This window comes from Notolabrus celidotus, chromosome 16, assembly GCF_009762535.1.
Source record: "Notolabrus celidotus isolate fNotCel1 chromosome 16, fNotCel1.pri, whole genome shotgun sequence".
Taxonomy (NCBI): Eukaryota; Metazoa; Chordata; class Actinopteri; order Labriformes; family Labridae; genus Notolabrus; species Notolabrus celidotus.
This window is the reverse complement of record NC_048287.1, coordinates 26,448,910-26,475,882: the sequence shown is the minus strand read 5'-3', so window position 1 is coordinate 26,475,882 and position 26,973 is coordinate 26,448,910. Positions and strand designations below refer to the sequence as shown.

Sequence of the window (26,973 nt, the reverse complement as noted above, 5' to 3'; positions counted from 1 at the left end):
CAGGGAGGTGATGGAATGAAAAGAAAAATATCACTACATTATGCAATTCATGTACCTATACCCATGTGCACCACGTACTCCTGCATATGTCAAGTAGAAATAATCATTACTTTGAATTGAAAAAATAAGATATTATCTTGATGGTGCTTGCATTCTAAAGGCTTCAACTACAATGTGACCACAGTTACTACACAGGTGCTCACTCAGTTGACCTTGTTGATTGAACTTGTTTTAAAATAACTGTAACTATATTTTTTAATGCGTCCCTCAAATGTGTCACTTTGTTCCAATGCAAATGAAAGTGTATACTCCTAAACCTGTAAAAAAAAATGATTTTCCTTTTCTGTGTGGAACTAACAAGATCCCTCTGGTCTCATATCACCCTTGATCTTGCTAATTCTGCCCTTGTTGTTAACTCTTGTGTGTAAAAAAATGGAAATTTATGGTATAGCTTTGAAACATGTCAACAAAGTTAGAAAACACAGAAGTGTAAAAATTTTGAAGGTTAGATACAAAGATAAAAGATAGACCATATATTATAAAACATGTCTTATCATATAAATTCATATACATTATTTTCTTGTTAAACTTTGCAAGTCTGGGCAGTTGTGGATAATATGTTATATTTTTTTACTTTATTGCAGGTTTGTAGTTGAAGGTTTTTTATTCAAACTTTGGCAAGTCTAAAAAAACCTAATTTGTTTCAATTTCTCAATATTTTAGGCCAAGATGGACTCTGAGGTGAAGCAAAATGGCCACACAGAGGTCCGTGGACCTGTGGCTGGCATTTTTCTGATGAAGACGAAGGAGAAACTAACCGTATACCAGGCAATGAAGAAACGTCTTCTGAAGCCAGGTACGGCGTTAGCCCTGCTTGAAGCACAAGCAGGAACAGTGGGCATTGTAGACCCGATAAACAATAAAACACTTCCAGTTGAAGAAGCTGTAAAAGAAGGAATAGTTGGACCAGAGATGAAAGACAAACTTCTTACAGCAGAAAAGGCAGTCAGTGGTTATGTAGATCCCTACACTAATCAGATCATTTCTGTATACCAAGCTATGCAAAAAGATTTAGTGTCAAGAGATTATGGATTGAGGCTTCTAGAAGCACAGATAGCCACAAAAGGTGTGTTTGATCCTTCAGAAAAGACAAACATATCCGTTGAGACTGCGATTCAAAAGGGCTACTACGAAAAAGGTTTGCTCAACGACCAGATGTCAGAACTCAAAGTCTTCTACAATCCAAGCTCACGAGAAAATCTGAACTACCAAACTCTCCTGGAGAAGTGTACCGTGGAGCCTGAGACTGGCCTGCTGCTCCTTCCTGTCTGCATCTCCTTCAAAGGTTTGCGAAGAGGAATCTCCTCCACCGAGCTACTTGAATCAAAGATCATTGACAAAGAAACATTTGATGACCTTCAGAAGGGAAACACCACGACTCAGGATGTGATGCTGATGGAAACAGTGAAAGAATACCTGGAGGGAAAAGGCAGCATCGCAGGCATTGCACTACTCTCGTCAAATCAGAAGATGAGCATTTATCAAGCAAGGAAAGAAGGCATACTGATGCCTGGAACAGCACTGGTTTTACTGGAGGCACAGGCTGCTACTGGGTTCATGATTGATCCTGTAGAGAATAAAAAGAGCACAGTGGATGAGGCCATCAAAAACCAACTTTTTGGCCCAGAATTTCATGCAAAGCTGCGCTCTGCTGAGCGGGCGGTAACTGGGTACAAAGACCCGTACACAGGTGACACGATCTCTCTGTTTCAAGCACTGTCAAAAGACCTCATTGTCAAAGAGCATGGAATACGTCTACTTGAGGCGCAGATTGCTACAGGTGGAATAATAGACCCAATCAACAGTCACCGACTTCCCACTGAAGTTGCCTTCAAGAGAGGTTACTTTGATGAAGAAATGAAAACCATACTAGAGGACTCAGGAGATGACACAAAAGGGTTTTTTGACCCAAACACAGAAGAGAATCTCACTTATCTTCAGCTGATGGAAAGGTGCGTCATTGATCCTGTCACTGGACTGTGCCTTCTCCCTCTCCTCGACAAGTCAGACAAGCTGAATTTTCATTTCATTGACTACAAAACTAAACTGGCCTTCAAAGAGGAGAAAGTGAAAGTGACATGTGGAAAGTACATGGGAATGACAGTGTCCCTGTGGGAGCTGCTGATGTCTGAATACTTTGATGAAATTCAGAGAAGAGACATCATAAGAAAATACAGAGAAGGGAAGCTCAACATCAAAATGATCATCACAATGGTTCTGGAAGTCATAGAAAAGTCTGTAAAAACAACTACAGTTGTTTTTGAAGGTATCAGAGAAACAGTCACAGCCAAACAGCTTGTGGAGGCAGATATCATTAGCCAGGAGGTCCTGGAAGATCTGAAAAAAGGGAAAAAGTCAGTGAAGGATGTGACAGAAGATGAAAGTGTAAATGTGTTCCTTCAGGGGAAAAGCAGTATCGCAGGTATTATGCTTCCTGATTCTCAAATCATGACAATCTACCAGGCCAAACAAAAAGGAAAGCTGATGCCAGGAACCGCTCTGATTCTACTGGAAGCACAAGCAGCGACAGGTTTTGTCATTGACCCCATTGGAAACAGGAAGTTTTCAGTTGATGATGCTGTCAAAGCAAAAATTGTGGGAGCGGATGTTTGTCAAAAGCTGCGCTCAGCAGAGAAAGCAGTCACTGGGTACAAAGATCCAAATGATGGGAAAATCATCTCATTGTTTCAAGCCATGCAAAAAGATCTCATCGTAAAAGACCATGGAATTCGACTCCTGGAGGCACAAATTGCCACTGGAGGGATCATTGACCCAGTGAACAGCCATCGCATCCCTGTACATGTGGCCTACAAGCGGGGGTTCTTTAATGAGGAAATGAACCAAATTCTGAGTGATCCAAGTGATGACACCAAAGGCTTCTTTGACCCCAACAATCTTGAGAACCTGACATACCTGCAGCTCATGGACAGATGTGTGACTGATCCAAGCACAGGTCTGTGCCTCTTGCCACTCAAAAGCAAAGTTAGGAAAATTACCATTGATAATAATATCAGGGAAACATTCCAAACAACAACAGTGACGGTGAAGTATGGCAGGTTCAAGGGTAAGCACACAACAATGTGGGATCTTATCAATTCAGAGTATCTAACTGAGGACAAAAGACAGGAGTTTTTCAAGCTCTTCAAGTCAAGGAAAATCACAATTGAGCAAATGATTGTCACCATTTTGGAAATCATTGAGAGCAAGGAGATAAAACAGCAGGCAGGGCTGAAGTTTGAAGGTCTCAGAGGTGGGGTCTCTGTTGTGGACCTTTTGGAGCTTGAAATTGTGGATGAAAACACATACAATAGTTTCATCAATGGACAGATAACTAGCACTGATGTGATGAAAATCGACACTGTGAGGTCCTACCTTCAAGGGAAAAGCTGTGTGGCTGGAGTGAAACTGCAACCCTCAAATAAGAAGTTAAGCATCTATGAGGCACAGAGAATTGGCATTCTAACACCTGGCACTGCTCTCTGTCTTCTCGAGGCACAAGCAGCTACCGGGTTCATTGTTGACCCTTTAAAAAACCAAAAACTCACAGTGGAACAAGCTCTCAAAGAAAAGGTTATCAGTCCACAGATGTATGAAAAGCTGTTGTCTGCAGAGAGGGCTGTCACTGGTTACACGGATCCATACACTGGTCATAAGATCTCACTTTTTCAAGCCTTGCAAAAGGATCTTATTGTCAAGCAGCATGGCATCCGCTTGCTTGAGGCCCAGATCGCTACCGGTGGTATCATTGATCCCTTGAAGTGTCTTCACTTACCCCTTGAGGTTGCATACAGGAAAGGATATTTCGATGCAGAACTTAATCAAATCCTGTCTGACCCCACTATTGACACAAAGGGCTTTTTTGACCCCAAGAGCCAGGACAATCTGACCTACATGGAGATGTTGGGTAGATGTGTTCAAGATGAGGGAACAGGATTGTTTCTCCTGCCACTGAATGACAAACAAAAACCCACTGAAGCCAAGGCTAAAGTGTACACTGCCACTGAAATAAAGCAAGAATTTGAAAAGACAGCTGTAAGCATATCTTTTGGACCCTTTTCAGGAAAATCAGTTTCTTTATGGGACTTGATTCACTCTGGGTACTTCACTGAGGATCAGCAGCTTGAATTCATTGAAAAATACAGAACAAAGAAGGTTGACATACAAACCATAATCACAATAGTGATTTCCAGAATTGAAACACTGGAGAACAGTGAAACACCCACAACCATGGGCCTGAGGAAACCTGTCTCTGCACAGCAACTTCACGATGCTGATGTGATAGATGCAGATACATTCAAGCAGGTAAAAGATGGAAAAGTCACGTTTGAGGTTGTAACAGAACGTGAACCTGTGAGGGGATATCTAAAAGGAACTGGAAGCATTGCTGGAATTAAGGTTCATCCATCAAAAAAAGTGATGAGTATTTACGAAGCGCAAAAGGAAGATCGGTTGACACCTGGTGTTGCACTTGTACTGCTTGAGGCGCAGGCTGCCACAGGATGGGTCATAGATCCTATCAAAAACAAGTCCTACGCTGTTGATGAGGCAGCAAGAGAGAAAGTTATTGGACCAGATGTACTTGAGCAACTTCTCTCAGCTGAACGAGCTGCGACTGGCTATAAAGATCCATATACAGATGCAGCAATATCTCTGTTTGAGGCCATGAGTGAACAGCTGGTTCAAAGAAGCTATGGCATTCGTCTTCTTGATGCACAGATAGCAACTGGAGGAATAATCGACCCAAACCAAAGTCACAGACTGCCAGTTCATGTTGCTATCAAAAAGGGATATCTGGATGAGGATATGCACAAAATTCTGCTGAGCCCAACTGATGATACAAAGGGATTCTTTGACCCAAATACCAAAGATAACCTCTCTTACCACCAGCTCATGAAGCGATGTGAGAAAGATCCTGAAACTGGTCTACTTCTTCTACCCCTGTATGAAGAGGAATCCCATGTACTTCACACGGATGAGAAAGTGCAGCTTGCATTTAAAAACAAAACTGTCCAAATTAATGCAGGGAAGTTCAAAAACAAAGAGGTGACATTGTGGGAAGTGTTGCTCTCTGAATACATATCAGAAAAAAAAAGGGAGCAGATCATGCACCAATACAGGACAGGAGTCATGAAAATAGAGGAGATCATAGAAATACTTACAGTCATTGTAACAGAAGTGTCATCAAAAGAAAAAAAGTTCAAGGGACTTAGAAAGCAGGTATCGGCAAGTGAGTTGTATGAGTCAAAGATTATATCAAAGGAACTTTTCACACAGATTGTAAAAGGAGAAGTGACCGAAGAAAATGTGAACAAAATGGAATCAATTCAAAAGTACCTTGGAGCCACGAACTGCATCGCAGGTGTCAGAGTTGAAAGTACAAAGAAAATCATGAGCATCTATGATGCTAAAAGCCGTGGCCTGCTGACTCCTGGAACTTCTCTGGTCTTGCTGGAGGCCCAGGCTGCCACTGGATTTGTCATTGATCCTGTAAACAACAAGAAACTTTCTGTGGAGGAAGCAGTGGCTCAGAAAGTGGTGGGCAACGAGTGGAAAAACAAACTACTGTCAGCAGAAAGGGCAGTAACAGGATACAAAGATCCATACACAGGAGACTTAATTTCTTTGTTCCAGGCCTTGAATAAAGACCTCATCGTCAAAGATCACGGCATTCGCCTCCTTGAAGCACAAATTGCCACTGGAGGCATAATTGACCCTGTCCACAGCCACAGAGTTCCTGTACAGGTGGCATACCAAAGAGGTTACTTTGACCAGGAAATGAATCAGATTCTGTCCGACTCTGATGATGACACCAAGGGCTTCTTTGACCCAAACAATCAAGATAACCTCACCTATCTTCAGCTGATAGAGAGGTGTGTCAAAGACCCAACTACTGATCTCTACTTATTGCCCATTGTGAAGAAAGGAGAGTTTTATTTCTTTGTTGATGAGGCAACAAAACTCATTCTGAAGAGTAAAACAACTACAAGAGCAGAAGGGAAATACCAAGGAACAACAGTGTCCCTGTGGGATCTCCTGTACTCCAAGTACATCACTGAAGAGAAGAGGAGAGAGCTTGTGCAACAGTTCAAGTCTGGATCAATCACAATTGAGCGCTTCATGGAAATCATCCTCACAATAATACAGAAGCAGACGGCAACAACAACAACAACAACCTCTTCATCAATGGTCTTTAGCAAGCCACCTGAAAGAAAGGTTGACAGCAGCACATCATCTAAGGTTACCACCACCATCACAGAGACAACTGAAGTTAAGAATTTCCATGGAATAAGAAAGGATGTCACTGCTTCAGAGCTGCTTGAATCCAAAATCATTGATGAGAGCCTTTACAAAGAACTACGCTCTGGAAATGTCACAGTGACTGAAGTGAGTGAAATGGACTCGGTGCGCAAGTACCTGGAAGGGACCAACAGTATTGCAGGTGTCTACCTGCAGTCCACCAAGGAGACACTGAGCATCTATGAAGCCAAAAACCGTAGCCTGCTGACTCCTGGAACTTCTCTGGTCTTGCTGGAGGCCCAGGCTGCCACTGGATTTGTCATTGATCCAGTCAACAACAAGAAACTCTCTGTGGAGGAAGCAGTGGCTCAGAAAGTGGTGGGCAATGAGTGGAAAAACAAACTACTGTCAGCAGAAAGGGCAGTAACAGGATACAAAGATCCATACACAGGAGACTTAATTTCTTTGTTCCAGGCCTTGAATAAAGACCTCATCGTCAAAGATCACGGCATTCGCCTCCTTGAAGCACAAATTGCCACTGGAGGCATAATTGACCCTGTCCACAGCCACAGAGTTCCTGTACAGGTGGCATACGAAAGAGGTTACTTTGACCAGGAAATGAATCAGATTCTGTCCGACGCTGGTGATGACACCAAGGGCTTCTTTGACCCAAACACCCAAGATAACCTCACCTATCTTCAGCTGATAGAGAGGTGTGTCAAAGATCCCATAACAGGCCTTAGCCTACTGGTCATTGTGAAGAAAGGAGAGTTTTATTTCTTTGTTGATGAGGCAACAAAACTCCTTCTGAAGAGTAAAACAACTACAAGAGCAGAAGGGAAATATCAAGGAACAACAGTGTCCCTGTGGGATCTCCTGTATTCCAAGTACATCACTGAAGAGAAGAGGAGAGAGCTTGTGCAACAGTTCAAGTCTGGGTCAATCACAATTGAGCGCTTCATGGAAATCATCCTCACAATAATACAGAAGCAGACAACAACAACAACATCCTCTTCATCAATGGTCTTTAGCAAGCCACCTGAAAGAAAGGTTGACAGCAGCACATCATCTAAGGTTACCACCACCATCACAGAGACAACTGAAGTTAAGAATTTCCATGGAATAAGAAAGGATGTCACTGCTTCAGAGCTGCTTGAATCCAAAATCATTGATGAGAGCCTTTACAAAGAACTACGCTCTGGAAATGTCACAGTGACTGAAGTGAGTGAAATGGACTCGGTGCGCAAGTACCTGGAGGGGACCAACAGTATTGCAGGTGTCTACCTGCAGTCCACCAAGGAGACACTGAGCATCTATGAAGCCAAAAACCGGGGCCTGCTGACTCCTGGAACTTCTCTGGTCTTGCTGGAGGCCCAGGCTGCCACTGGATTTGTCATTGACCCAGTCAACAACAAGAAACTCTCTGTGGAGGAAGCAGTGGCTCAGAAAGTGGTGGGCAATGAGTGGAAAAACAAACTACTGTCAGCAGAAAGGGCAGTAACAGGATACAAAGATCCATACACTGGCAACTTAATTTCTTTGTTCCAGGCCTTGAATAAAGACCTCATCGTCAAAGATCACGGCATTCGCCTCCTTGAAGCACAAATTGCCACTGGAGGCATAATTGACCCTGTCCACAGCCACAGAGTTCCTGTACAGGTGGCATACGAAAGAGGTTACTTTGACCAGGAAATGAATCAGATTCTGTCCGACGCTGGTGATGACACCAAGGGCTTCTTTGACCCAAACACCCAAGATAACCTCACCTATCTTCAGCTGATAGAGAGGTGTGTCAAAGATCCCATAACAGGCCTTAGCCTACTGGTCATTGTAAAGAAAGGAGAGTTTTATTTCTTTGTTGATGAGGCAACAAAACTCATTCTGAAGAGTAAAACAACTACAAGAGCAGAAGGGAAATATCAGGGAACAACAGTGTCCCTGTGGGATCTCCTGTACTCCAACTACATCACTGAAGAGAAGAGGAGAGAGCTTGTGCAACACTTCAAGTCGGGATCAATCACAATTGAGCGCTTCATGGAAATCATCCTCGCAATAATACAGAAGCAGACAACAACAACAACAACCTCTTCATCAATGGTCTTTAGCAAGCCACCTGAAAGAAAGGTTGACAGCAGCACATCATCTAAAGTTACCACCACCATCACAGAGACAACTGAAGTTAAGAATTTCCATGGAATAAGAAAGGATGTCACTGCTTCAGAGCTGCTTGAATCCAAAATCATTGATGAGAGCCTTTACAAAGAACTACGCTCTGGAAATGTCACAGTGACTGAAGTGAGTGAAATGGACTCGGTGCGCAAGTACCTGGAGGGGACCAACAGTATTGCAGGTGTCTACCTGCAGTCCACCAAGGAGACACTGAGCATCTATGAAGCCAAAAACCGTGGCCTGCTGACTCCTGGAACTTCTCTGGTCTTGCTGGAGGCCCAGGCTGCCACTGGATTTGTCATTGACCCAGTCAACAACAAGAAACTCTCTGTGGAGGAAGCAGTGGCTCAGAAAGTGGTGGGCAATGAGTGGAAAAACAAACTACTGTCAGCAGAAAGGGCAGTAACAGGATACAAAGATCCATACACAGGCAACTTAATTTCTTTGTTCCAGGCCTTGAATAAAGACCTCATCGTCAAAGATCACGGCATTCGCCTCCTTGAAGCACAAATTGCCACTGGAGGCATAATTGACCCTGTCCACAGCCACAGAGTTCCTGTACAGGTGGCATACGAAAGAGGTTACTTTGACCAGGAAATGAATCAGATTCTGTCCGACGCTGGTGATGACACCAAGGGCTTCTTTGACCCAAACACCCAAGATAACCTCACCTATCTTCAGCTGATAGAGAGGTGTGTCAAAGATCCCATAACAGGCCTTAGCTTACTGGTCATTGTGAAGAAAGGAGAGTTTTATTTCTTTGTTGATGAGGCAACAAAACTCCTTCTGAAGAGTAAAACAACTACAAGAGCAGAAGGGAAATACCAGGGAACAACAGTGTCTCTGTGGGATCTCCTGTACTCCAAGTACATCACTGAAGAGAAGAGGAGAGAGCTTGTGCAACAGTTCAAGTCTGGGTCAATCACAATTGAGCGCTTCATGGAACTCATCCTCACAATAATACAGAAGCAGACAACAACAACAACAACAACCTCTTCATCAATGGTCTTTAGCAAGCCACCTGAAAGAAAGGTTGACAGCAGCACATCATCTAAGGTTACCACCACCATCACAGAGACAACTGAAGTTAAGAATTTCCATGGAATAAGAAAGGATGTCACTGCTTCAGAGCTGCTTGAATCCAAAATCATTGATGAGAGCCTTTACAAAGAACTACGCTCTGGAAACGTCACAGTGACGGAAGTGAGTGAAATGGACTCGGTGCGCAAGTACCTGGAGGGGACCAACAGTATTGCAGGTGTCTACCTGCAGTCCACCAAGGAGACACTGAGCATCTATGAAGCCAAAAACCGTGGCCTACTGACTCCTGGAACTTCTCTGGTCTTGCTGGAGGCCCAAGCTGCCACTGGATTTGTCATTGACCCAGTCAACAACAAGAAACTTTCTGTGGAGGAAGCAGTGGCTCAGAAAGTGGTGGGCAATGAGTGGAAAAACAAACTACTGTCAGCAGAAAGGGCTGTAACAGGATACAAAGATCCATACACAGGCAATTTAATTTCTTTGTTCCAGGCCTTGAATAAAGACCTCATCGTCAAAGATCACGGCATTCGCCTCCTTGAAGCACAAATTGCCACTGGAGGCATAATTGACCCTGTCCACAGCCACAGAGTTCCTGTACAGGTGGCATACGAAAGAGGTTACTTTGACCAGGAAATGAATCAGATTCTGTCCGACGCTGGTGATGACACCAAGGGCTTCTTTGACCCAAACACCCAAGATAACCTCACCTATCTTCAGCTGATAGAGAGGTGTGTCAAAGATCCCATAACAGGCCTTAGCCTACTGGTCATTGTAAAGAAAGGAGAGTTTTATTTCTTTGTTGATGAGGCAACAAAACTCATTCTGAAGAGTAAAACAACTACAAGAGCAGAAGGGAAATACCAGGGAACAACAGTGTCCCTGTGGGATCTCCTGTACTCCAAGTACATCACTGAAGAGAAGAGGAGAGAGCTTGTGCAACAGTTCAAGTCTGGGTCAATCACAATTGAGCGCTTCATGGAAATCATCCTCACAATAATACAGAAGCAGACAACAACAACAACAACCTCTTCATCAATGGTCTTTAGCAAGCCACCTGAAAGAAAGGTTGAAAGCAGCACATCATCTAAAGTTACCACCACCATCACAGAGACAACTGAAGTTAAGAATTTCCATGGAATAAGAAAGGATGTCACTGCTTCAGAGCTGCTTGAATCCAAAATCATTGATGAGAGCCTTTACAAAGAACTACGCTCTGGAAATGTCACAGTGACTGAAGTGAGTGAAATGGACTCGGTGCGCAAGTACCTGGAGGGGACCAACAGTATTGCAGGTGTCTACCTGCAGTCCACCAAGGAGACACTGAGCATCTATGAAGCCAAAAACCGTGGCCTGCTGACTCCTGGAACTTCTCTGGTCTTGCTGGAGGCCCAGGCTGCCACTGGATTTGTCATTGATCCAGTCAACAACAAGAAACTTTCTGTGGAGGAAGCAGTGGCTCAGAAAGTGGTGGGCAATGAGTGGAAAAACAAACTACTGTCAGCAGAAAGGGCAGTAACAGGGTACAAAGATCCATACACAGGCAACTTAATTTCTCTGTTCCAGGCCTTGAATAAAGACCTCATCGTCAAAGATCACGGCATTCGCCTCCTTGAAGCACAAATTGCCACTGGAGGCATAATTGACCCTGTCTACAGCCACAGAGTTCCTGTACAGGTGGCATACGAAAGAGGTTACTTTGACCAGGAAATGAATCAGATTCTGTCCGACGCTGGTGATGACACCAAGGGCTTCTTTGACCCAAACACCCAAGATAACCTCACCTATCTTCAGCTGATAGAGAGGTGTGTCAAAGATCCCATAACAGGCCTTAGCCTACTGGTCATTGTGAAGAAAGGAGAGTTTTATTTCTTTGTTGATGAGGCAACAAAACTCATTCTGAAGAGTAAAACAACTACAAGAGCAGAAGGGAAATATCAGGGAACAACAGTGTCCCTGTGGGATCTCCTGTACTCCAAGTACATCACTGAAGAGAAGAGGAGAGAGCTTGTGCAACAGTTCAAGTCTGGGTCAATCACAATTGAGCGCTTCATGGAAATCATCCTCACAATAATACAGAAGCAGACAACAACAACAACAACAACAACAACCTCTTCATCAATGGTCTTTAGCAAGCCACCTGAAAGAAAGGTTGACAGCAGCACATCATCTAAGGTTACCACCACCATCACAGAGACAACTGAAGTTAAGAATTTCCATGGAATAAGAAAGGATGTCACTGCTTCAGAGCTGCTTGAATCCAAAATCATTGATGAGAGCCTTTACAAAGAACTACGCTCTGGAAATGTCACAGTGACTGAAGTGAGTGAAATGGACTCGGTGCGCAAGTACCTTGAGGGGACCAACAGTATTGCGGGTGTCTACCTGCAGTCCACCAATGAGACACTGAGCATCTATGAAGCCAAAAACCGTGGCCTGCTGACTCCTGGAACTTCTCTGGTCTTGCTGGAGGCCCAGGCTGCCACTGGATTTGTCATTGATCCAGTCAACAACAAGAAACTTTCTGTGGAGGAAGCAGTGGCTCAGAAAGTGGTGGGCAATGAGTGGAAAAACAAACTACTGTCAGCAGAAAGGGCTGTAACAGGATACAAAGATCCATACACAGGCAACTTAATTTCTTTGTTCCAGGCCTTGAATAAAGACCTCATCGTCAAAGATCACGGCATTCGCCTCCTTGAAGCACAAATTGCCACTGGAGGCATAATTGACCCTGTCCACAGCCACAGAGTTCCTGTACAGGTGGCATACGAAAGAGGTTACTTTGACCAGGAAATGAATCAGATTCTGTCCGACGCTGGTGATGACACCAAGGGCTTCTTTGACCCAAACACCCAAGATAACCTCACCTATCTTCAGCTGATAGAGAGGTGTGTCAAAGATCCCATAACAGGCCTTAGCCTACTGGTCATTGTGAAGAAAGGAGAGTTTTATTTCTTTGTTGATGAGGCAACAAAACTCATTCTGAAGAGTAAAACAACTACAAGAGCAGAAGGGAAATATCAGGGAACAACAGTGTCCCTGTGGGATCTCCTGTACTCCAAGTACATCACTGAAGAGAAGAGGAGAGAGCTTGTGCAACAGTTCAAGTCTGGGTCAATCACAATTGAGCGCTTCATGGAAATCATCCTCACAATAATACAGAAGCAGACAACAACAACAACAACAACAACAACCTCTTCATCAATGGTCTTTAGCAAGCCACCTGAAAGAAAGGTTGACAGCAGCACATCATCTAAGGTTACCACCACCATCACAGAGACAACTGAAGTTAAGAATTTCCATGGAATAAGAAAGGATGTCACTGCTTCAGAGCTGCTTGAATCCAAAATCATTGATGAGAGCCTTTACAAAGAACTACGCTCTGGAAATGTCACAGTGACTGAAGTGAGTGAAATGGACTCGGTGCGCAAGTACCTGGAGGGGACCAACAGTATTGCAGGTGTCTACCTGCAGTCCACCAAGGAGACACTGAGCATCTATGAAGCCAAAAACCGTGGCCTACTGACTCCTGGAACTTCTCTGGTCTTGCTGGAGGCCCAGGCTGCCACTGGATTTGTCATTGATCCAGTCAACAACAAGAAACTTTCTGTGGAGGAAGCAGTGGCTCAGAAAGTGGTGGGCAATGAGTGGAAAAACAAACTACTGTCAGCAGAAAGGGCAGTAACAGGGTACAAAGATCCATACACAGGCAACTTAATTTCTTTGTTCCAGGCCTTGAATAAAGACCTCATCGTCAAAGATCACGGCATTCGCCTCCTTGAAGCACAAATTGCCACTGGAGGCATAATTGACCCTGTCCACAGCCACAGAGTTCCTGTACAGGTGGCATACGAAAGAGGTTACTTTGACCAGGAAATGAATCAGATTCTGTCCGACGCTGGTGATGACACCAAGGGCTTCTTTGACCCAAACACCCAAGATAACCTCACCTATCTTCAGCTGATAGAGAGGTGTGTCAAAGATCCCATAACAGGCCTTAGCCTACTGGTCATTGTGAAGAAAGGAGAGTTTTATTTCTTTGTTGATGAGGCAACAAAACTCCTTCTGAAGAGTAAAACAACTACAAGAGCAGAAGGGAAATACCTGGGAACAACAGTGTCCCTGTGGGATCTCCTGTACTCCAAGTACATCACTGAAGAGAAGAGGAGAGAGCTTGTGCAACAGTTCAAGTCTGGATCAATCACAATTGAGCGCTTCATGGAAATCATCCTCACAATAATACAGAAGCAGACAACAACAACAACAACAACCTCTTCATCAATGGTCTTTAGCAAGCCACCTGAAAGAAAGGTTGACAGCAGCACATCATCTAAAGTTACCACCACCATCACAGAGACAACTGAAGTTAAGAATTTCCATGGAATAAGAAAGGATGTCACTGCTTCAGAGCTGCTTGAATCCAAAATCATTGATGAGAGCCTTTACAAAGAACTACGCTCTGGAAATGTCACAGTGACTGAAGTGAGTGAAATGGACTCGGTGCGCAAGTACCTGGAGGGGACCAACAGTATTGCAGGTGTCTACCTGCAGTCCACCAAGGAGACACTGAGCATCTATGAAGCCAAAAACCGGGGCCTGCTGACTCCTGGAACTTCTCTGGTCTTGCTGGAGGCCCAGGCTGCCACTGGATTTGTCACTGACCCAGTCAACAACAAGAAACTTTCTGTGGAGGAAGCAGTGGCTCAGAAAGTGGTGGGCAATGAGTGGAAAAACAAACTACTGTCAGCAGAAAGGGCAGTAACAGGATACAAAGATCCATACACAGGCAACTTAATTTCTTTGTTCCAGGCCTTGAATAAAGACCTCATCGTCAAAGATCACGGCATTCGCCTCCTTGAAGCACAAATTGCCACTGGAGGCATAATTGACCCTGTCCACAGCCACAGAGTTCCTGTACAGGTGGCATACGAAAGAGGTTACTTTGACCAGGAAATGAATCAGATTCTGTCCGACGCTGGTGATGACACCAAGGGCTTCTTTGACCCAAACACCCAAGATAACCTCACCTATCTTCAGCTGATAGAGAGGTGTGTCAAAGATCCCATAACAGGCCTTAGCCTACTGGTCATTGTGAAGAAAGGAGAGTTTTATTTCTTTGTTGATGAGGCAACAAAACTCCTTCTGAAGAGTAAAACAACTACAAGAGCAGAAGGGAAATATCAGGGAACAACAGGGTCCCTGTGGGATCTCCTGTACTCCAAGTACATCACTGAAGAGAAGAGGAGAGAGCTTGTGCAACAGTTCAAGTCTGGGTCAATCACAATTGAGCGCTTCATGGAAATCATCCTCACAATAATACAGAAGCAGACAACAACAACAACAACAACCTCTTCATCAATGGTCTTTAGCAAGCCACCTGAAAGAAAGGTTGACAGCAGCACATCATCTAAGGTTACCACCACCATCACAGAGACAACTGAAGTTAAGAATTTCCATGGAATAAGAAAGGATGTCACTGCTTCAGAGCTGCTTGAATCCAAAATCATTGATGAGAGCCTTTACAAAGAACTACGCTCTGGAAATGTCACAGTGACTGAAGTGAGTGAAATGGACTCGGTGCGCAAGTACCTGGAGGGGACCAACAGTATTGCAGGAGTCTACCTGCAGTCCACCAAGGAGACACTGAGCATCTATGAAGCCAAAAACCGGGGCCTGCTGACTCCTGGAACTTCTCTGGTCTTGCTGGAGGCCCAGGCTGCCACTGGATTTGTTATTGACCCAGTCAACAACAAGAAACTCTCTGTGGAGGAAGCAGTGGCTCAGAAAGTGGTGGGCAATGAGTGGAAAAACAAACTACTGTCAGCAGAAAGGGCAGTAACAGGATATAAAGATCCATACACTGGAGACTTAATTTCTTTGTTCCAGGCCTTGAATAAAGACCTCATCGTCAAAGATCACGGCATTCGCCTCCTTGAAGCACAAATTGCCACTGGAGGCATAATTGACCCTGTCCACAGCCACAGAGTTCCTGTACAGGTGGCATATGAAAGAGGTTACTTTGACCAGGAAATGAATCAGATTCTGTCCGACGCTGGTGATGACACCAAGGGCTTCTTTGACCCAAACACCCAAGATAACCTCACCTATCTTCAGCTGATAGAGAGGTGTGTCAAAGATCCCATAACAGGCCTTAGCCTACTGGTCATTGTGAAGAAAGGAGAGTTTTATTTCTTTGTTGATGAGGCAACAAAACTCCTTCTGAAGAGTAAAACAACTACAAGAGCAGAAGGGAAATATCAGGGAACAACAGTGTCCCTGTGGGATCTCCTGTACTCCAAGTACATCACTGAAGAGAAGAGGAGAGAGCTTGTGCAACAGTTCAAGTCTGGGTCAATCACAATTGAGCGCTTCATGGAAATCATCCTCACAATAATACAGAAGCAGACAACAACAACAACAACAACAACAACCTCTTCATCAATGGTCTTTAGCAAGCCACCTGAAAGAAAGGTTGACAGCAGCACATCATCTAAAGTTACCACCACCATCACAGAGACAACTGAAGTTAAGAATTTCCATGGAATAAGAAAGGATGTCACTGCTTCAGAGCTGCTTGAATCCAAAATCATTGATGAGAGCCTTTACAAAGAACTACGCTCTGGAAATGTCACAGTGACTGAAGTGAGTGAAATGGACTCGGTGCGCAAGTACCTGGAGGGGACCAACAGTATTGCAGGTGTCTACCTGCAGTCCACCAAGGAGACACTGAGCATCTATGAAGCCAAAAACCGGGGCCTGCTGACTCCTGGAACTTCTCTGGTCTTGCTGGAGGCCCAGGCTGCCACTGGATTTGTCATTGACCCAGTCAACAACAAGAAACTTTCTGTGGAGGAAGCAGTGGCTCAGAAAGTGGTGGGCAATGAGTGGAAAAACAAACTACTGTCAGCAGAAAGGGCAGTAACAGGATACAAAGATCCATACACAGGCAACTTAATTTCTTTGTTCCAGGCCTTGAATAAAGACCTCATCGTCAAAGATCACGGCATTCGCCTCCTTGAAGCACAAATTGCCACTGGAGGCATAATTGACCCTGTCCACAGCCACAGAGTTCCTGTACAGGTGGCATACGAAAGAGGTTACTTTGACCAGGAAATGAATCAGATTCTGTCCGACGCTGGTGATGACACCAAGGGCTTCTTTGACCCAAACACCCAAGATAACCTCACCTATCTTCAGCTGATAGAGAGGTGTGTCAAAGATCCCATAACAGGCCTTAGCCTACTGGTCATTGTGAAGAAAGGAGAGTTTTATTTCTTTGTTGATGAGGCAACAAAACTCATTCTGAAGAGTAAAACAACTACAAGAGCAGAAGGGAAATATCAGGGAACAACAGTGTCCCTGTGGGATCTCCTGTACTCCAAGTACATCACTGAAGAGAAGAGGAGAGAGCTTGTGCAACAGTTCAAGTCTGGGTCAATCACAATTGAGCGCTTCATGGAAATCATCCTCACAATAATACAGAAGCAGACAACAACAACAACAACAACAACAACCTCTTCATCAATGGTCTTTAGCAAGCCACCTGAAAGAAAGGTTGACAGCAGCACATCATCTAAGGTTACCACCACCATCACAGAGACAACTGAAGTTAAGAATTTCCATGGAATAAGAAAGGATGTCACTGCTTCAGAGCTGCTTGAATCCAAAATCATTGATGAGAGCCTTTACAAAGAACTACGCTCTGGAAATGTCACAGTGACTGAAGTGAGTGAAATGGACTCGGTGCGCAAGTACCTTGAGGGGACCAACAGTATTGCGGGTGTCTACCTGCAGTCCACCAATGAGACACTGAGCATCTATGAAGCCAAAAACCGTGGCCTGCTGACTCCTGGAACTTCTCTGGTCTTGCTGGAGGCCCAGGCTGCCACTGGATTTGTCATTGATCCAGTCAACAACAAGAAACTTTCTGTGGAGGAAGCAGTGGCTCAGAAAGTGGTGGGCAATGAGTGGAAAAACAAACTACTGTCAGCAGAAAGGGCAGTAACAGGATACAAAGATCCATACACAGGCAACTTAATTTCTTTGTTCCAGGCCTTGAATAAAGACCTCATCGTCAAAGATCACGGCATTCGCCTCCTTGAAGCACAAATTGCCACTGGAGGCATAATTGACCCTGTCCACAGCCACAGAGTTCCTGTACAGGTGGCATACGAAAGAGGTTACTTTGACCAGGAAATGAATCAGATTCTGTCCGACGCTGGTGATGACACCAAGGGCTTCTTTGACCCAAACACCCAAGATAACCTCACCTATCTTCAGCTGATAGAGAGGTGTGTCAAAGATCCCATAACAGGCCTTAGCCTACTGGTCATTGTGAAAAAAGGAGAGTTTTATTTCTTTGTTGATGAGGCAACAAAACTCCTTCTGAAGAGTAAAACAACTACAAGAGCAGAAGGGAAATACCAGGGAACAACAGTGTCCCTGTGGGATCTCCTGTACTCCAAGTACATCACTGAAGAGAAGAGGAGAGAGCTTGTGCAACAGTTCAAGTCTGGGTCAATCACAATTGAGCGCTTCATGGAAATCATCCTCACAATAATACAGAAGCAGACAACAACAACAACAACAACCTCTTCATCAATGGTCTTTAGCAAGCCACCTGAAAGAAAGGTTGACAGCAGCACATCATCTAAGGTTACCACCACCATCACAGAGACAACTGACGTTAAGAATTTCCATGGAATAAGAAAGGATGTCACTGCTTCAGAGCTGCTTGAATCCAAAATCATTGATGAGAGCCTTTACAAAGAACTACGCTCTGGAAATGTCACAGTGACTGAAGTGAGTGAAATGGACTCGGTGCGCAAGTACCTGGAGGGGACCAACAGTATTGCAGGTGTCTACCTGCAGTCCACCAAGGAGACACTGAGCATCTATGAAGCCAAAAACCGTGGCCTACTGACTCCTGGAACTTCTCTGGTCTTGCTGGAGGCCCAGGCTGCCACTGGATTTGTCATTGATCCAGTCAACAACAAGAAACTTTCTGTGGAGGAAGCAGTGGCTCAGAAAGTGGTGGGCAATGAGTGGAAAAACAAACTACTGTCAGCAGAAAGGGCAGTAACAGGGTACAAAGATCCATACACAGGCAACTTAATTTCTTTGTTCCAGGCCTTGAATAAAGACCTCATCGTCAAAGATCACGGCATTCGCCTCCTTGAAGCACAAATTGCCACTGGAGGCATAATTGACCCTGTCCACAGCCACAGAGTTCCTGTACAGGTGGCATACGAAAGAGGTTACTTTGACCAGGAAATGAATCAGATTCTGTCCGACGCTGGTGATGACACCAAGGGCTTCTTTGACCCAAACACCCAAGATAACCTCACCTATCTTCAGCTGATAGAGAGGTGTGTCAAAGATCCCATAACAGGCCTTAGCCTACTGGTCATTGTGAAGAAAGGAGAGTTTTATTTCTTTGTTGATGAGGCAACAAAACTCCTTCTGAAGAGTAAAACAACTACAAGAGCAGAAGGGAAATACCTGGGAACAACAGTGTCCCTGTGGGATCTCCTGTACTCCAAGTACATCACTGAAGAGAAGAGGAGAGAGCTTGTGCAACAGTTCAAGTCTGGATCAATCACAATTGAGCGCTTCATGGAAATCATCCTCACAATAATACAGAAGCAGACAACAACAACAACAACAACAACCTCTTCATCAATGGTCTTTAGCAAGCCACCTGAAAGAAAGGTTGACAGCAGCACATCATCTAAGTTACCACCACCATCACAGAGACAACTGAAGTTAAGAATTTCCATGGAATAAGAAAGGATGTCACTGCTTCAGAGCTGCTTGAATCCAAAATCATTGATGAGAGCCTTTACAAAGAACTACGCTCTGGAAATGTCACAGTGACTGAAGTGAGTGAAATGGACTCGGTGCGCAAGTACCTGGAGGGGACCAACAGTATTGCAGGTGTCTACCTGCAGTCCACCAAGGAGACACTGAGCATCTATGAAGCCAAAAACCGGGGCCTGCTGACTCCTGGAACTTCTCTGGTCTTGCTGGAGGCCCAGGCTGCCACTGGATTTGTCATTGACCCAGTCAACAACAAGAAACTTTCTGTGGAGGAAGCAGTGGCTCAGAAAGTGGTGGGCAATGAGTGGAAAAACAAACTACTGTCAGCAGAAAGGGCAGTAACAGGATACAAAGATCCATACACAGGCAACTTAATTTCTTTGTTCCAGGCCTTGAATAAAGACCTCATCGTCAAAGATCACGGCATTCGCCTCCTTGAAGCACAAATTGCCACTGGAGGCATAATTGACCCTGTCCACAGCCACAGAGTTCCTGTACAGGTGGCATACGAAAGAGGTTACTTTGACCAGGAAATGAATCAGATTCTGTCCGACGCTGGTGATGACACCAAGGGCTTCTTTGACCCAAACACCCAAGATAACCTCACCTATCTTCAGCTGATAGAGAGGTGTGTCAAAGATCCCATAACAGGCCTTAGCCTACTGGTCATTGTGAAGAAAGGAGAGTTTTATTTCTTTGTTGATGAGGCAACAAAACTCATTCTGAAGAGTAAAACAACTACAAGAGCAGAAGGGAAATATCAGGGAACAACAGTGTCCCTGTGGGATCTCCTGTACTCCAAGTACATCACTGAAGAGAAGAGGAGAGAGCTTGTGCAACAGTTCAAGTCTGGGTCAATCACAATTGAGCGCTTCATGGAAATCATCCTCACAATAATACAGAAGCAGACAACAACAACAACAACAACAACCTCTTCATCAATGGTCTTTAGCAAGCCACCTGAAAGAAAGGTTGACAGCAGCACATCATCTAAGGTTACCACCACCATCACAGAGACAACTGAAGTTAAGAATTTCCATGGAATAAGAAAGGATGTCACTGCTTCAGAGCTGCTTGAATCCAAAATCATTGATGAGAGCCTTTACAAAGAACTACGCTCTGGAAATGTCACAGTGACTGAAGTGAGTGAAATGGACTCGGTGCGCAAGTACCTTGAGGGGACCAACAGTATTGCGGGTGTCTACCTGCAGTCCACCAATGAGACACTGAGCATCTATGAAGCCAAAAACCGTGGCCTGCTGACTCCTGGAACTTCTCTGGTCTTGCTGGAGGCCCAGGCTGCCACTGGATTTGTCATTGATCCAGTCAACAACAAGAAACTTTCTGTGGAGGAAGCAGTGGCTCAGAAAGTGGTGGGCAATGAGTGGAAAAACAAACTACTGTCAGCAGAAAGGGCAGTAACAGGATACAAAGATCCATACACAGGCAACTTAATTTCTTTGTTCCAGGCCTTGAATAAAGACCTCATCGTCAAAGATCACGGCATTCGCCTCCTTGAAGCACAAATTGCCACTGGAGGCATAATTGACCCTGTCCACAGCCACAGAGTTCCTGTACAGGTGGCATACGAAAGAGGTTACTTTGACCAGGAAATGAATCAGATTCTGTCCGACGCTGGTGATGACACCAAGGGCTTCTTTGACCCAAACACCCAAGATAACCTCACCTATCTTCAGCTGATAGAGAGGTGTGTCAAAGATCCCATAACAGGCCTTAGCCTACTGGTCATTGTGAAGAAAGGAGAGTTTTATTTCTTTGTTGATGAGGCAACAAAACTCATTCTGAAGAGTAAAACAACTACAAGAGCAGAAGGGAAATATCAGGGAACAACAGTGTCCCTGTGGGATCTCCTGTACTCCAAGTACATCACTGAAGAGAAGAGGAGAGAGCTTGTGCAACAGTTCAAGTCTGGGTCAATCACAATTGAGCGCTTCATGGAAATCATCCTCACAATAATACAGAAGCAGACAACAACAACAACAACAACAACAACCTCTTCATCAATGGTCTTTAGCAAGCCACCTGAAAGAAAGGTTGACAGCAGCACATCATCTAAGGTTACCACCACCATCACAGAGACAACTGAAGTTAAGAATTTCCATGGAATAAGAAAGGATGTCACTGCTTCAGAGCTGCTTGAATCCAAAATCATTGATGAGAGCCTTTACAAAGAACTACGCTCTGGAAATGTCACAGTGACTGAAGTGAGTGAAATGGACTCGGTGCGCAAGTACCTTGAGGGGACCAACAGTATTGCGGGTGTCTACCTGCAGTCCACCAATGAGACACTGAGCATCTATGAAGCCAAAAACCGTGGCCTGCTGACTCCTGGAACTTCTCTGGTCTTGCTGGAGGCCCAGGCTGCCACTGGATTTGTCATTGATCCAGTCAACAACAAGAAACTTTCTGTGGAGGAAGCAGTGGCTCAGAAAGTGGTGGGCAATGAGTGGAAAAACAAACTACTGTCAGCAGAAAGGGCAGTAACAGGATACAAAGATCCATACACAGGCAACTTAATTTCTTTGTTCCAGGCCTTGAATAAAGACCTCATCGTCAAAGATCACGGCATTCGCCTCCTTGAAGCACAAATTGCCACTGGAGGCATAATTGACCCTGTCCACAGCCACAGAGTTCCTGTACAGGTGGCATACGAAAGAGGTTACTTTGACCAGGAAATGAATCAGATTCTGTCCGACGCTGGTGATGACACCAAGGGCTTCTTTGACCCAAACACCCAAGATAACCTCACCTATCTTCAGCTGATAGAGAGGTGTGTCAAAGATCCCATAACAGGCCTTAGCCTACTGGTCATTGTGAAGAAAGGAGAGTTTTATTTCTTTGTTGATGAGGCAACAAAACTCCTTCTGAAGAGTAAAACAACTACAAGAGCAGAAGGGAAATACCAGGGAACAACAGTGTCCCTGTGGGATCTCCTGTACTCCAAGTACATCACTGAAGAGAAGAGGAGAGAGCTTGTGCAACAGTTCAAGTCTGGGTCAATCACAATTGAGCGCTTCATGGAAATCATCCTCACAATAATACAGAAGCAGACAACAACAACAACAACAACCTCTTCATCAATGGTCTTTAGCAAGCCACCTGAAAGAAAGGTTGACAGCAGCACATCATCTAAGGTTACCACCACCATCACAGAGACAACTGAAGTTAAGAATTTCCATGGAATAAGAAAGGATGTCACTGCTTCAGAGCTGCTTGAATCCAAAATCATTGATGAGAGCCTTTACAAAGAACTACGCTCTGGAAATGTCACAGTGACTGAAGTGAGTGAAATGGACTCGGTGCGCAAGTACCTGGAGGGGACCAACAGTATTGCAGGTGTCTACCTGCAGTCCACCAAGGAGACACTGAGCATCTATGAAGCCAAAAACCGTGGCCTACTGACTCCTGGAACTTCTCTGGTCTTGCTGGAGGCCCAGGCTGCCACTGGATTTGTCATTGATCCAGTCAACAACAAGAAACTTTCTGTGGAGGAAGCAGTGGCTCAGAAAGTGGTGGGCAATGAGTGGAAAAACAAACTACTGTCAGCAGAAAGGGCAGTAACAGGGTACAAAGATCCATACACAGGCAACTTAATTTCTTTGTTCCAGGCCTTGAATAAAGACCTCATCGTCAAAGATCACGGCATTCGCCTCCTTGAAGCACAAATTGCCACTGGAGGCATAATTGACCCTGTCCACAGCCACAGAGTTCCTGTACAGGTGGCATACGAAAGAGGTTACTTTGACCAGGAAATGAATCATATTCTGTCCGACGCTGGTGATGACACCAAGGGCTTCTTTGACCCAAACACCCAAGATAACCTCACCTATCTTCAGCTGATAGAGAGGTGTGTCAAAGATCCCATAACAGGCCTTAGCCTACTGGTCATTGTGAAGAAAGGAGAGTTTTATTTCTTTGTTGATGAGGCAACAAAACTCCTTCTGAAGAGTAAAACAACTACAAGAGCAGAAGGGAAATACCTGGGAACAACAGTGTCCCTGTGGGATCTCCTGTACTCCAAGTACATCACTGAAGAGAAGAGGAGAGAGCTTGTGCAACAGTTCAAGTCTGGATCAATCACAATTGAGCGCTTCATGGAAATCATCCTCACAATAATACAGAAGCAGACAACAACAACAACAACCTCTTCATCAATGGTCTTTAGCAAGCCACCTGAAAGAAAGGTTGACAGCAGCACATCATCTAAAGTTACCACCACCATCACAGAGACAACTGAAGTTAAGAATTTCCATGGAATAAGAAAGGATGTCACTGCTTCAGAGCTGCTTGAATCCAAAATCATTGATGAGAGCCTTTACAAAGAACTACGCTCTGGAAATGTCACAGTGACTGAAGTGAGTGAAATGGACTCGGTGCGCAAGTACCTGGAGGGGACCAACAGTATTGCAGGTGTCTACCTGCAGTCCACCAAGGAGACACTGAGCATCTATGAAGCCAAAAACCGGGGCCTGCTGACTCCTGGAACTTCTCTGGTCTTGCTGGAGGCCCAGGCTGCCACTGGATTTGTCATTGACCCAGTCAACAACAAGAAACTTTCTGTGGAGGAAGCAGTGGCTCAGAAAGTGGTGGGCAATGAGTGGAAAAACAAACTACTGTCAGCAGAAAGGGCAGTAACAGGATACAAAGATCCATACACAGGCAACTTAATTTCTTTGTTCCAGGCCTTGAATAAAGACCTCATCGTCAAAGATCACGGCATTCGCCTCCTTGAAGCACAAATTGCCACTGGAGGCATAATTGACCCTGTCCACAGCCACAGAGTTCCTGTACAGGTGGCATACGAAAGAGGTTACTTTGACCAGGAAATGAATCAGATTCTGTCCGACGCTGGTGATGACACCAAGGGCTTCTTTGACCCAAACACCCAAGATAACCTCACCTATCTTCAGCTGATAGAGAGGTGTGTCAAAGATCCCATAACAGGCCTTAGCCTACTGGTCATTGTGAAGAAAGGAGAGTTTTATTTCTTTGTTGATGAGGCAACAAAACTCATTCTGAAGAGTAAAACAACTACAAGAGCAGAAGGGAAATATCAGGGAACAACAGTGTCCCTGTGGGATCTCCTGTACTCCAAGTACATCACTGAAGAGAAGATGAGAGAGCTTGTGCAACAGTTCAAGTCTGGGTCAATCACAATTGAGCGCTTCATGGAAATCATCCTCACAATAATACAGAAGCAGACAACAACAACAACAACAACCTCTTCATCAATGGTCTTTAGCAAGCCACCTGAAAGAAAGGTTGACAGCAGCACATCATCTAAGGTTACCACCACCATCACAGAGACAACTGAAGTTAAGAATTTCCATGGAATAAGAAAGGATGTCACTGCTTCAGAGCTGCTTGAATCCAAAATCATTGATGAGAGCCTTTACAAAGAACTACGCTCTGGAAATGTCACAGTGACTGAAGTGAGTGAAATGGACTCGGTGCGCAAGTACCTGGAGGGGACCAACAGTATTGCAGGAGTCTACTTGCAGTCCACCAAGGAGACACTGAGCATCTATGAAGCCAAAAGCCGGGGCCTACTGACTCCTGGAACTTCTCTGGTCTTGCTGGAGGCCCAGGCTGCCACTGGATTTGTCATTGATCCAGTCAACAACAAGAAACTTTCTGTGGAGGAAGCAGTGGCTCAGAAAGTGGTGGGCAATGAGTGGAAAAACAAACTACTGTCAGCAGAAAGGGCAGTAACAGGATACAAAGATCCATACACAGGCAATTTAATTTCTTTGTTCCAGGCCTTGAATAAAGACCTCATCGTCAAAGATCACGGCATTCGCCTCCTTGAAGCACAAATTGCCACTGGAGGCATAATTGACCCTGTCCACAGCCACAGAGTTCCTGTACAGGTGGCATACGAAAGAGGTTACTTTGACCAGGAAATGAATCAGATTCTGTCCGACGCTGGTGATGACACCAAGGGCTTCTTTGACCCAAACAATCAAGAGAACCTCACCTATCTTCAGCTGATAGAGAGGTGTGTCAAAGATCCCATAACAGGCCTTAGCCTACTTTCATTGCAGCGGTAAAGGAATTATATCTTTTGTTTAAAAACTTTTGATCTGCTCTGCTCACCATTTCAAATGGTAATAGAAAACTGTAGTGGTTTTTTTTTTTCTTTAACTTACAGAATATTCTACATTTTGATGTAACTTTACTTTAAAGAATGATTAGAGAAAAAAAATCCTTAAAGCACTGTACAGATTTCCCTGAACCATTGCTGATTATGAGAAAATATTTTTGAGATAGATATTCTTCTTTTTTGTTATAAGAAGAGATGTCTTGAGAATTCATTTCACTGGGGATGAAGCTAGTGTCCTAACAACCCAGAGCCATGAGACTGCACACACATTTTCACAGCCTGCAGATAGTCTCATTTGAGGATTAATTTCATGATGCCAGTCTTCTACATGTGTGGACTTCAATATTAATACTTGCATCCATCTTTGTTTTGTCAAATGTTTCCTTTTTAATACAGTGTGACCTTTCAAGAGTTAAAACTCATTCTGTGGCCTTGGATTGTATATATGTTTTAGCATCTTTGTTGTCCTTTGTTGACCCTCTGTTGTGTCTGTGCTATCTAACATTCTATATTCATGATACTTAATTTCCTGTTTACATTTTTTGTAGCAATTATGGATTTGCCATGTTTTACGCTATGTGCATCATCATCCAACCTTTTTGTCTCAAACTTTCTTACTGATCATACCAATAAACAAGTGATGTATGAATAACACATCTTGGCTGTTTTGAAATGTTTTTGTCAGAACATGTTGATATGCAGCAGGCCGGTACAGCCGGTGGGGGACAAAGTACACAGCTTCATTACTTAAGTCAAAGTATAGATCCTCCATGTCAAATATTACTCCAAAACAAGTGAAAGTTGCTCTGTCAGATTATTACTTGAGTTAAAGTACTGAAGTACTTGCTTTTAAAAATATTTAAGTATTAAAAGTACTATCTCAAAACATTGTATTTTCACAAAGCATGATGGCAGTCAAGAATACATTAGAAGTATATTCTGTTACATTGTTTATTTAGAAACCATTACTTGAAATCTCTAAAAACTATACCATGGAATAAAAACAGACACTAAGTTACTCCACGGACAACTTAGTTTGAAATGTTCATTTGGTAAGAAACAGATGTGACGTAGCTCAACACGCTTTCTCAGGTTGGACAGTGAAGTTTTGTCTTTTTGGGCAGAGTGGGAAACAGGGAGAACATTTCAAACGATACGTATCATTCTTCATTTCAAAAACCTCTAACATGGGCTGAAGATATGGTCATAGGGTGCTCAGGTGGAGAATTATAGCCATCATTACCACCTCTAAAAGAACTGCCTGATCTGAGTGATGCTCTGTGTTTGCTCAGCGTTCAACCGTGGAGACGCACGATAAACAGGTACGACTAAACCACTGAGACAAACAGAACTATACAAACACAGGTTACTGTCTTAGGGATCAGATTTCAGAAAAGAGAAGGAAATTCATGAGCTGACTTCAAAGCAAAAGTAGTGAGTAACTAGAGCACTGATAGAAATGTAGTGGAGTACAAAGTACAATAACTGTCTTCTGAATGTAGTGGAGTCAAAGTAATACGTATCCC

At 44.1% G+C, this 26,973-nt stretch overlaps 1 protein-coding gene across 1 annotated transcript; it reads left to right on the top strand.

Moving 5' to 3' along the window:
• Positions 1–1,200: 1,200 nt before the first annotated feature.
• eppk1 (epiplakin 1) lies at positions 1,201–26,103 on the top strand. Its single transcript, XM_034704934.1, is given in 3 exon segments — positions 1,201–8,127; positions 8,467–19,234; positions 19,237–26,103. Coding segments are annotated over 3 exon segments (23,838 nt in total). The 5' UTR covers positions 1,201–1,215; the 3' UTR covers positions 25,395–26,103.
• The last annotated feature ends 870 nt before the right edge of the window (positions 26,104–26,973 follow it).